We start from the raw sequence: 13,099 nt of genomic DNA on the forward strand, positions 1-13,099 counted from the left end.
TCAACGTATACATGAGTCCCCTCTCATCTATCGTGCGCCAACACAACATCAACATCATATCCTACACAGACGACACCCAGATGATCCTCTCCCTCACCAAAGACCCAAACACCGCCAAAACCAACCTACACGAGGGATGAAAGAAGTAGCCGAGTGGATGAAGAACAGCCGTTTAAAACTGAACTCGGACAAAACGGAAGTCCTCATCTTAGGATCATCCCCCTCCGCCTGGGACGAATCATGGTGGCCACCGGCCCTGGGAAACGCACCCATACCTACGGACCACGCACGTAACCTAAGCTTCATCCTGGACTTTTCCCTCTCGATGACCAGACAAGTCAACGGCGTCTCATCATCATGCTTCAACTTCCTCCGTATGCTCAAAAAAATCTTCCATTGGATCCCCACCGAAACAAGAAAGACGGTCACCCACGCACTTGTCACAAGCCGACTGGACTACGGAAACACCCTTTTACACCGGAACCACAGCCAAACTACAGAAAAAACTCAAACGCATCCAAAACACCTCAGCCAGACTCATACTAGACATCCCACGCCAAGCTCACATTTACGGTCACCTGAAAGACCTCCACTGGCCCCCCGTCAACAAGAGAATAACGTTCCGTCTCCTCACCCACGCACACAAAGCCCTCTACGACCTAGGACCCGAATGCCTCAACACACGCCTGTCCTTTTACACCCCCACCCGCTAACTACGATCGTCCAATCAAGCCTTTGCCGCAATTCCACGAATCCATAGATCCACCATGGGGGGAAGATCCTTCTCCTACTTAGCGGCCAAGACCTGGAATTCTCTCCCCACCCACCTCCGACTTACACAGAACCACCTCTCCTTCAGAAAACAACTAAAAACTTGGATATTCGATAAGTAAAGTACCCCCCTCCCTCAAGCGCCTTGAGACCCTCTGGGTGAGTAGTGCGCTAAACAAATGCTAAACTTGAACTTGAACTCTCGTCGTAAATTTTCTGAGAATGTCTATGAAACTGCTCTTCGCTCTGTGTAAAAGAATTTGTACTAAGTTCACGTTTTGCTTCATTTAATTTACTTTGGACGACACTAGAAGGATCGTATTGCTGAAGCAAAGTTAAAGTATGTATTTTTAGATATAGCAAATTTCTGACTTGCTTAATAACAAGCCATTCCGCTGCATCCTTGCTTATTATGGTGCCGCGAATAAAGGCTTTCAGCTAATCTCAGATAATATGGAGAGGGGCCGTACCAGAATTACGAATTATAAACTCTGAAATCTCCAATTTCACTGAGGTAATCCAGTTGACATCCTGTAAAATGTGCCTTATTAAATATCCATCTTTTAGGAGCTCTAATCTCTTCTCCGACCGCGAATTCAATGGTCAACATCGCATGGTCTGAGAACCCATTATGAAAAAAACTTTGATAAGAAAACTTTAATTGCGTGGAGGCCATGTTAGCGTGCTGGGATGGCACCTATATGGACACCACAATGTCACTTCGATGTGGACGACACCCTCTACTGGCTCACAGAGGTACTGTTCAAGATTTCTGGATCCAGTCCGATGCCTGGGGAATATTTTAAGATGAGGAATCTCTGGTGGATGGAGTCTCTTCCCAAAAAAGCTTTACCAAAGGTAGGTAACTGGTTTGTCATAAACAATTTATATAATTTACTTAGACACATTTTCCATCTCTTACCAACACAGACCTGCCCTGTAAGTCTTCTTGAAAACTCTTCAGTGCATGTCAACTCTGAAGCCTTTTATGTGAAGATTCGTTAGAAAATCTAGTCTTCCCTTAGTACAATTATGTACGTATTTATAAAGGTATTTATTTGATAATCATGCCCCTCTAGACATAAACAATTTCCAGAATGTATATGCTGTGTGCTAGACTCAACCTCGTTGTTTCTTTTTGAAAAAATATATCCTTTTTATCTTTAAAGCAATCTTTGCTGTTCACAACACTCTTCATTAAAAAAATAATCTCATTAATGCTTGAAAATTGCCAAGCAGGAACAAAGGTGAGGTGCATGGGACTGCGTTGCAACAAGGAAACTAAACTCCGATACGGAAAACCAGTTGACAAAGTGAGGTGGATCGATAATAATAGATAACATATCCCATTAGGGAGTAATTGACGGCTTTGTGACACAATTATAAAGACACTCCATAACCAGAGGATATCACAGGGTTAAGCATGGCCATTACATAATTAACAATTGCGCCACCTACATGAATGTATGTAAGTGGCAGGATTAAAGAAGGTAGCATCATAGCATCCTGGATTTAAATTCTCATTGAAATAAGATGACTCTGAACATCGATATTTGAAATCCTGATTTGAGGAGTGGATGGTTGGTATCCTGTGACTTTAAACACATGGGGAAATGTGTCCTAAAAAGGAAGGAGGCAAGAATATAATAAATAAAGGTGCAGATTCTGCTAGTTTTATTTATTTATTTATTTATTGTATTTCTCGAGTGCCTTGTCACCTGGCAAGCATCCTGGCGCTAGCAGTTCAGAGTCACATCACAAGAGCCACCTAAGTTTTCGGAAACAACCATGTTTTTCGTCTCCTTCTAAAAGGGAGGTCACTCACTTGTCTGAGTTCCAGAGGCAGAGTGCTCCATAGCTTCGCAGCTGAAACCCCAAAGGATCTGCCACCTGATCTAACTTTCCTAATTCTCGAGACCTTTACCAACTTCGCCCCAGAGGAGCGGAGGGTTCTCGTAGGGACATACCATACAAATTTCCTTCGAAAGGAAACGGGCCCCAGACCATTTAAGGCTTTGAACACCAAGCAAAGAGACTTAAACTGGACTCTGTCTCAGTGGGAGCCAATGCAGTTCGGCCATTGCCAAAGAAGAAGAGGACCTTCTAAACCAGCTAAGCACTAATTTGACTGACATAGACTGAATCCTCTTTAGCCTATCAAGAAGGAAATTAGGGGACTCCAGTAACAAGGCATTACAGTAATGTAATCTTGTAAGAATAATACTGTGCACTATTAATGCACGCGCCAAGGGGGGCAGCAGAGGGAAAATCTTCCGCAAAGATCTAATAATAGCCAGACAGCAACCTACTGTTTTCGTCACATGCGCTTCTATAGTAAGTTTACTATCAAATGTCACGCCCAGATTACAAACGGTCTTTACCAGCTGAATGACGGTCAGGGTGTCGAGAGGCCAAAAGTTGCTAAGTAACCCGGAGGGAACCCTTTCCGAAGCACAGTAGAGCACCTCCGTCTTGTCAGCATTGAATTGCACTGAATTTTCCCTCAACCAAAACACAGTGTCCCGCAAACATTCATGAAACAATTCCAATGAGGTTGACTGATCACCCTCAAGGGAGAGAATCAGCTGCCTGTCATCAGCATAATTTACGATATTAATATTATATTGTCTGATGACTGCTATTAGAGGTTTTATGTAAATGTTAAATAAAATGGGACTGATGGCAGAGCCCTGCGGTACACCATGCATGATTTTAGTAAAAGCAGATTGACAAGGGGGAGGGACACTGCTTGCTGTCTGTCCAGTAAAAAAGACTGGAACCACCTCAGAGCACTACAGAGCACCTCGGAGCACTACCCATCACTCCTGCCTCTCTCAACCTTCTCAGCAGGATTCCATGATTGACAGTATCGAAGGCGGCAGACAGGTCAAGCAGAATAAGTACTGCTGCCTGACCCCTATCTGCCCGTCCCCTCAGTTCATCCTTCACGGTCACCAAGGCTGTCTCGGTGCCGTGGGACGGCCGGAATCCAAACTGGACCTCCTCCAGTAAATTATGTTGTTCCAAATATTTCAAAAGAGTGATACTCATCACTCGTTCCACGATTTTAGCTGGAAAAGGCAAGAGAGAGATGGAACTATAATTTTTAAGGCACTCCGGGTCGAGGGAAGCTTTTTTAGCAGAGGTATCACCACCGCTCACTTCCACTGAGATGGGACCACTCCGTCAGTAAGCGAGAGATTACCGATCTGACGGAGTGTGGGAAACAGCTCTACCTGAAACTCTTTCCAGATTTTATAGGGCATTGGATCTAAGGGGGACCCAGAAGGAATATCACACGCTAATCCATGAAAGTCCTCTGCTTCAAGGGGCAGGAATTCAGATAGTTGATTAGCAGGTCCATCTTCTAGGTTGACACCCGCCGCCTCCACACCAGTTACCTCAATGCCCGCAGTCGCGGTATCTCCCACCTCAGATTGAGGATAGACCTCACCCAAATCATCAATGATGTTTTTTATTTTATCGTGAAAGAACCTAGCCAGGTTCTCGCACAGTTCTTGAGAGGGGGGTACCACGTTCTTAGAACACTCAGCGTTGGTCAGGCTGTTCAAGATGTTAAAAAAATTTCTAGAACTATTAGGAGCATTGAGGATCAAAGTGGAGAAATGTTCCTCCTTGGCCTTGTTAATCGCCTTCTTATAGTCCACCAGCTTGATTTTCCAGGTGAGCTTATCCTCATCCAGATAACCATGTCTCCATCTCCTCTCAGCGTGTTTACAATCAAGTTTTAGGTTTTTTAAACTCTCATTGAACCACGGGGCCAAGGGTCTGCCCTTCTTACAGTGTTTTTTAAAGGGGCTAAAGAGTTCAAAGCCAAAGTGATTTTAGTACAGAGAGCAGTATAGTTCTCCGCAACTTGTAGCTCAGAGGAAAAACAATCTTCTACCAGAAACAGCGTGTCCTGACCCCTCTTACGCAGAACAGCCTTTCAGTCTCTACTCCCAAATTCATACAAGGGAAAGACAACCCGAGTAGTTTGTATGGCAAGGTTCACAACAAATTTAATCAAGTGGTCTGTCCAGACCAGAGGCAACACTCCCCCAATAAACACATGATTTGCCTCTGTAAAAATTTAAATCTAAAAGATGCCCTCCATTATGAGTAACTTTGGACACCTGCTGAAAGAGACCAAGGCCTTCACAGGACTTAAGGATGTTAACATAACCCATATCAAGGGAGCCATTAAGCCACAAATTAAAATCACTCAAAATCACCAGTCTACGGTGAGTAGCGGCCATATTAGTAAAGGTCTCCAGCAGCAATTGCTGCTGCTGGACACTAAAGGCCCCTGTAGGTATATAACAAATAATCCCTGTTAAAGCCTGGCCAAAAACATCCTTAACAACAAAACCTAATAGTTCAAAGCCTGAGACCACATCAATATCTACAGTAGCCAGATTAAGGGTATCTGTATATATCAACCAGACACCCCCCCGCCCCTCTCCCTAGGTCTCGGTATATGGAAGATCTTGTAACCAGGTGGACACGCCAGGCTAGGATCGACCTCAGAGTCTGGGCGAGTCCAAGTTTCTGTCATGAACAACACTTCAAGTTCATGAGCTTCCAACAGCAACTGAATTTCTACCTTATGCTTCGGCAGTGATCTAACATTTAAAAGCCCACAGGATAGAAAGCCCTTAACAAGGAAGTCAGACAGAGGAGCGGCCAACTCAGCAAAGCGAAGGGCCCCCCTACCATAACCCACCATGTCAATGTGGTGGAGTTCAGCACTGGAATAACTAAGCAGGCGACGCCTTTGTCAGAGCCCAAATTGGCAGGGGATGGAGCAGCATGGCTGGCGCTGGGCGCGTCCTAGGCGCGGACGGGAGCAGACGGGCTTGCCTTTGGCGTGCCTTCGTCAGGTAGATTTGGTAGAGTTGGTAGATTCTGCTAAACAATGAAGCTGAAAATCAATTTTCAGTTTGGATATGTCCTGTAGAAGGTGGGGTTAGATCAGCGAACTTACGGAAACACCGTCTTAAAAAATAAAAATGTTTTTTCTTTGAATGAAGCAAAGTTGTGAATAACATGCAGCATATAATATGGTTAAAAGTGGACGCCTAAGAATAATGGAGTATCAAATAAATACCTTAATAATACATATACCGGCCACCAATCTAACTCTCCCTGTGCATTTACTATTGAACAAACCTTGTCTGCTTTTCCCATAGCTTTTTCTCAACTATCCACCTTCAGCCTCTACAAAGCTCTGTAATGAACTGGCCCTGGCATAAAAAGCCATGGATTGTCGAAGGCAACAAACCTATTACAAAATCCAAGACGGAAATGCTCTCCTTGGATAATGTCTGGCATATCTCCTTCCTAGTCAACTTTATTTTCCTACCTGACAATTTTAGACTTGTCTGTACAGTAGCCATCTGAAAACCCAACAACCTCACTAATCTGCTTGCAGACATAACTGAATTTTCTGCAGTGATGACAAATCCCAAGCTCTCCAAAAATTCCTTTACCATTTTCAACGTTTGCAAAAATTCCTCCTGCACCAGAAACCTTATCAAAATATTGTTAGTCAAATAATCAGCTGTAGGTGTCTCTCCATCAAGAAGATTACCACTTCCACGGACACGGAATATGGTTCTTAGTTTCCTGTGCTACAGTTTTTGTCACTATCCGTACAGGTGGGATGGACCATCCTAAATGTTGAACCTTTGCTGATATTATTTGTACTGATACTTATGTGATCCAAAATTTAATAAAAAAGATGTTTTAAAATGACACAGCTACTACTAGATTTAACACCACAGTGAAACATTAGGGTGCATAAGAATAGCTGAATGGTAACCGCAGACGTTTGTATATCTGTCCTTGTCACCTGAGTTACAGAAAGGTTGGCCTTTTCTGTGCAATAGGCATTATGAAATGGGCATCTTTTAATTCCAGCTTCACTAACCAGTCATCATATTCTGCAAAATGTTCTTTCACGTTAGTTCCGCTCCATCTTGAAATGGCTGTATACCAGATATTTGTTAAATACTCCAAGTGCATTTCAGGACCCTAGCCAATTTTCTTCTTCTCCACCAAAAAATGAGCGCTTTGTACCTGTCTCTTACGGCTACTATTGCTTCCTTTTTCCAACATTTGCCACTAGTACCTGCTGTACGTGATTTAGTATCCACTCTTAGGTAAATTACCTGAATTGGGGCTTCAGGAGAACATGAGGTTTCATAACACGCTCTGGCTATGAAGTACACAGTCTGATATGACTGCTCTGTATTTTGCGTGGCGAAATAAATCATAGAAAGGAGACCATCTTTTTAAAAAAAATCTATTTTTATTATCATAAGTTCAAAACAGGGCTGATTACACATACCAATGTCCATTGTCATGTTACACTTATTACTGGGTAGTTCGACAGGTAATACATTAAGGAGAGACCATCTTTGACGCAAAATCATTCATTCAAACTCATTTAACATAAAAACTTACAAACCTTGCAGATTTTCTACAAACCCAAAAGCAGCAGTACATTTGTAGGTTAAACAGTTTGCTTGATATGACCTTGCCACAACGACAATTAAGATTATTGAGACTTTGTTTAATTATCCATAGCTAAAAATGAAATCTCGATTTGTATAGTCTCCTTGGAATTTTTTGTTCTTTACTTTCATGTAAAAAGCTGTAGTCTTCCTTTATTATTTTTTATTAATATAGAAACTACCTCTCCTAGGCTTGTCGGGACTTTCTTCTGTTGGCACAAACACATAGCAAAAAGTGGCAGAAGTCGTTGCAGTATGAAAGGGATCAACGTATTCGCCTGGAGGAGACGCTGGAGCAGCTGGCAAAGCAGCACAACCACCTAGAGAGAGCATTTCGTGGGGCCACTGTCCTTCCTGCCCAATCATCCAGTACAAGAGGGTCTCCCAAAGGTGAAATAAATTATTTGGTGTAAATTAATGTTTTCCACTCTTACAATGGTTCTTCATGTTGCTGGCTTTTGGAACGGTCTCCAAGGGGCAGTAAGAGGGTTGAAGTTGAAGGTTAGGGTCTTCTTACAAGAGTCTGAAGCCATTCAGGTAGCGGTAAGTCCATTGTTTCATGTTCAGCTCTTAAGTTACAGCCACAGTCTGATACATCCTACTTGGGCTCTATTCTTGCTCCAACTGTAATCAAGTCCCAGGCTGAGCTCGGCACACATACAGCTACATTCCATGCACTTCCACGTTCTTGCAGCATCAACACTCTGTGTTCTACAGCACAGCCATGCAGCTCTCGCAGACACATCATGTCACTACATCATCCCTTTTAATTACAGACAGGATAGACAGACATACTGAGCGCCTATTCTCTGTGGAAGCCTATATGTATATCCCTGTTTATGAGATTGAGTAGTATTCTAGTTTCAGTGACCAGTATTTAGGGAAATCTGTTGGCAATTTGAATGTCTTTGGGTGTTTCATATGGCTTCTACATGCTTAGTTGTAGGAGATGTATTTGTTGCACAATTGCGTGCATCTGGAAATGATAATGAAAAGGTTCGCTGATGCAAAGTTTGAGGTTGCATGATCTCAATGTTACAAGTTTGAGTTATCAGGCCTTGAAAAATCAGAAAACGTTTCTAGCGGCAAGATGGCCATGCACTAGTGAGGCTTAGCCAGCTAGGACAACAGTCCAAGCGGGAGTAGCCACTTCGTTGAGTCTGGGATCACTCAGCGAAAGAGAGTTTCCAAGGTATGGTCCACCCAAGTGGTCTCTGCTGCCAGCTGACGGAATCTGGTTATTCATTGGAGGAAATCTTGCTAGATATCGCACTGCGCTTCTTCCGCTGAGGTTTCCTGGCCTGGTCTTTCAAACATTTGTCTGAAAGCTGTGAAAAAAGCTATGTAGTTAGAAAGTTGTGGGTCTTCTTTGTCTTCTGTGGCTGCGGTGGTGTTGCCCATGCTAATGCTGGGCCAGACAAGCGCTGATCAGATATCCAACTTTAGCTTTATAGAAGGAAGAATATTGTCATAAAATCCAAGAATTCTTTGGGTCACCCAAAAATCGGGGAATAGTTGTTGAGATTATTAGCACATCAGACACCCTGGCTGTAAGTGCTTGGCATTATGTCAAATGTTCATTTTCGCAGTTGTAGGTCTTGAGCCCTCTGATGAATTGTGTTAACTAGGGCTTGTGCTGACTCCACAGGTTCTTCTTGGGGCAAATGCTTGGGGAAGATCCATGGTGACTAGGACAAAACTGGGTTAAGAACGTTGCAATCTGTCAGGTACGTCTCTATAGGGACTTCTCCTTCTGGTTCTGGGGCCAAGAGATTGCAGCTGTTTCTAGGTTTTGAAGCTTCTTGTCTGCTCGAGGTGGGGGTGACGCTTTCCGGTAGCCACAGTGCTGCTGACAATGAAACACTAAGGCACAGTGCCTTCCAGAAGGTGTCCCCAAGAGGAAAAACCCCAAAGGAAAATAACCTCCAGTTGAAGCGGAGACGCCAATTTGGAATGAAGTCAACAAAAAACTCAAGGAGCAGAGTTTAGGGCTGAACACAAAGGACAAGGTGGAAGGGATATCAGAACAGAAAGTTGGAAACCGGATCGCAGAAAGGAAGTCCAACATGAAGAAGGAATGGACGGAGATTCTGAGACGGAGCGAGGACACACCAGCAGGAGCGAGGACACACCAGCAGGAGCGAAGAGTGTTGCAACACAAGGAGATGGAAGATTCAGACCCTTATATACCCATAGACAGGAAGTGATGCTGAAGAAAATAAGCAGTCACCATCTTGGTTTGGGAAGTAGTATTGATAAAGATAAGAAATCTCGCCATGTTGCAGTGGTGAAACAAAACCCTTTCTGCTGCATTCTGGGAACAAGACAACCACAAAGATGGCCCCAATGCAGAAGAATGTCTGCCAGAAAAACAAGTGAGATTGATATCCTGGCCTACCAGGCACCAGGTAAGGGCTTTGTGCTTCTGTAATTAGTGCGGGATGCTGCGAGGTGAACCACAGTTCTGAGGCTGGAATGATACACAGATGCCCTGAGTGCAACCACAGGCCATGACACTGTATTGCGCCGCACCCGAGACGCAAATGCAAGCGTGTCTGGTCGAATTGCGGCTCGCAGCATGACACAAGCAGCTCTTCACAGCACAACATCGAGCAACATGGAGACCATGTCAGACAGGACCCCTCCTAGCTAGATTCCGAGCCAGATCTGCGCTGTTTACTTCTGAAAATTAAGCAAAGCTTAACGAAAATTGACTCTAAAATAGACACCTTGCCTGATTGCATTGACCGCATCAAAGATCGTGTTTTCGCACAGAGACAGATTTGGCCATTTTAACCAGCACATGTCTGATGTGGAGGACGTGGCGAAAGGGCACAGTGAAAAACTACTCCATATGGAAACAATCCTAGATATTATCAAGGCCAAAAGCGGTCACACAGACATGACCTTCACCTACTAGGTGTCGTAAAGACCACAAATGTGGGTCACACGGAGAAATAGGTCAAGATCTTAAAGCAACTGTTTGGGACTAATCCCTTCACTCCCATGATTTTGGTGGAGGGAGCACACTGAGCCTGCAACCCCCTACTGAGGCATCAGACCGATCCATCATTGCACAGCTTTTCACTTAAAAAGATCATGACACAGTGTTCTGGCGTGCTAGGGAGCTAGAATCCCTCCAATACGATGACAAATCCATTTCCGTGTACCCTAACTTCACATTTGCGGTCCAAACCGTGAGAAGGGAGTTACTTCTAGTCAAGCGCACACTCCGAGCTTCTGTAATCAACTATAGCATACTCTGTAAACTAAACTAAAGGTCATGTACAACGGAAAACCGCACCTACTTTACAGACTTGATGCAAGTAGAAACATTTGTGTGACAGAAGCCAGGAAAGGCTTGCTTCCCCCACAAGAAGGATCGACCTACAATGGCCAACACAACTGACTCTTAATGACCAGTTCTCACATATTAACAGTCAGCTGGAGATGTCGATCTACGATGACACTCGAAATCACCAGAGGACCTACTGGAGCATGACCGATCTGGCCTACCGTGCAACTGTTTTCTTTGGATCATGGCCATTAATTCTTGTTCCACCTCTAGACAAAGATCATGTCATGACAACCAGTCCTACTCCAGGGCTGGTTGTTTGCGAAGCCCCCAGCTTCCCCAACATTGGTGTTCCCCTGTTCCTTGATTACGATGCATTTGTTGTTCTGGCATAGTTATCAGGTGGGAGGGTGGGGAGGCTATGCTGTTGCTCTCTGCCCGGATTGGGCTGCTGGAGTGGGGGGGGAAGCATACATATACATCACACACTGCTATTGCATGCAACAGGGTCATAACCAGTAGCTTACTACTGCTCGATGCACACACTTGTTCCCCATTGTGACCCGATCGAATCCAGTGGACTTCGCAATCAGTCCCACAGTAGCATACGGGCAGGAAAGGAATTCATCTTATAACCTAGAATGTACAGAGGCTGAATGACCCTGAAAAATATGCCACATTCTAGCATACCTGCAACAGCACAAGATAGATATAGCACTTATCCAGGAAACATATCTGCAAGCACCCACACACAACATTGGCTAAATGTGCGATGGATAGAACACTGATACACAGCGTCCTACTCAGTGTACACATGGAGAGTAGCAGTTCTCATCTCTAAAGGCCTCCCTGTGTGTCCACTGGGGGTATCCACGGATCCAGAAGGGAGATGCATCTTATTAAATGTGCTGCTACAAGCCTGCCCCATTCTGCCTATATACTTTTAGGGCCCAAACCTAGCTCCTCTCTTTTTCCTCAACGTATGGAAAAAACGCAGGCCTGTGACACGGACCTAGTGCTATGGTGTGGGGAGTTTAAAGTTATTCTAGGCCCAACACTGGAAAGATCAGGTAAGGGTCATAGACCCTATGCACGAGTGTCCGATCAGTTCAGGGATATTATGACGGAGGGATGATTGACAGTCATGGCCCTAACCCGCCAAATGTCGATCCAAGAGGGCACCAGGGCAACCAATGCACAATCCAGGTGGTCCAAACTGGACTGCTGGCCAGTTACAGAGAATATGGGGCCTGGACCACTAGCCTGCAGCATCTTCCAAGGACTTACTCTAATCATTCCCTTTATTGCTGGAGCCAGCTATGCAAGATGCCCGCCCCCCCAGGCGTTCACCTGGCGGCTCTCATGTGGAGCCCGGAGAGACAAGTATTTTGTGAAGAGATAAGAGAAGAGACTATACTCTTCTTTGACAAAAATGATAAGTCATCATTAGCCCCTCAATACTATGGCAGGCGTACAATGTGGTGATATGCAGTATGTGTGTATTGTAGCAAACTTGGCTTCTTTGCAGAGGCCACCCACTTTTTGGCCCATTTTGGACTGCTAGATGCTGGTTTTTGACTCTGAAAGTGCTATGGAACCTGCTAACCACGCCCTAGTACCTGTGCACTTTTCCTAAAAGTGATGTGAATTGGTACACCCAATTTGCATTTTGCCCTCCTATAAGTCACTGGTATATGGCACTAGTGGTACCCAGTGCAAGGAGTTAAAGGTGTCACCAGGGCTGCAGCACTGTATTGTGCCACCCTGTGTGACCAAAGTAAAAGTATGTCTGCAGGTATGCCATTGCAGCCGTGTACGAGCAGCCTGTCTGCTCGAGAGTGACTCTGCACACTCACTATGTGCTGCCGAGCCACAGCACTGCCTTAATGTAAGCAAGTCACTGTTAAGGTTGTCCTCCTAAGCTCAGCAGGTAGAGTGCATTATATTAAAGGTGTATATATATATATATATAGCGAACAAGCGGCGTCCGCGCTGCGAAACGCGTCTCGGACACTTGGGTTAATAAAAATCTAACGAGCACGAAATCCTTGTCCGTGTCCTACTTTGCCTGCATCGCGTGAATCAAGACATGGCGGCTGTGCAGGATTTGATGAAGAACTTTATGTACACCTATGAGAACTATGATACAGACTGAATTGCACCCAGCATCATATTAGCATCTTAGATTCCTCTTTTGATCATGATATATTCTCATGAATGACACAATCCAATAATCTGTAAATCCCAATTTTTTGTTGCCAATCACAGTTACGATAACTGAGTTGTACACTGTCACTTTTCTTTTGACAAGTGAATGTTGCCAATTAACTTAAGCTAAAATAAAGATGTCGCGAGCAGCTGTAAGCATTGGGGACGTAGGGCACTCAGCCCTTTATTGCACAGTGGAATACAGTCCACATAGTTACGCATTGCAATCAACTCTCAGGTAAATAGAGAGCTGATTATACATGCACGTGTAATCACGTGCGTCACAAAGCGCGATTGTCCTAGCTAA

The 13,099-nt window shown here is 44.4% G+C and overlaps 1 protein-coding gene across 1 annotated transcript in view; it reads left to right on the forward strand.

The window, feature by feature from the left end:
* OSBP (oxysterol binding protein) overlaps window positions 1-13,099 on the forward strand; it is a 442,669-nt gene that overhangs the window by 224,304 nt on the left and 205,266 nt on the right. Inside the window, exon 4 of the mRNA XM_086953078.1 lies at window positions 7,481-7,679. Coding sequence (XP_086809204.1) covers window positions 7,481-7,679 — 199 coding nt within the window. The remainder of the gene's footprint in view (window positions 1-7,480; window positions 7,680-13,099) is intronic.

Source organism: Lissotriton vulgaris, chromosome 1_2 (genome assembly GCF_964263255.1).
Source record: "Lissotriton vulgaris chromosome 1_2, aLisVul1.2, whole genome shotgun sequence".
Taxonomy (NCBI): domain Eukaryota; kingdom Metazoa; phylum Chordata; class Amphibia; order Caudata; family Salamandridae; genus Lissotriton; species Lissotriton vulgaris.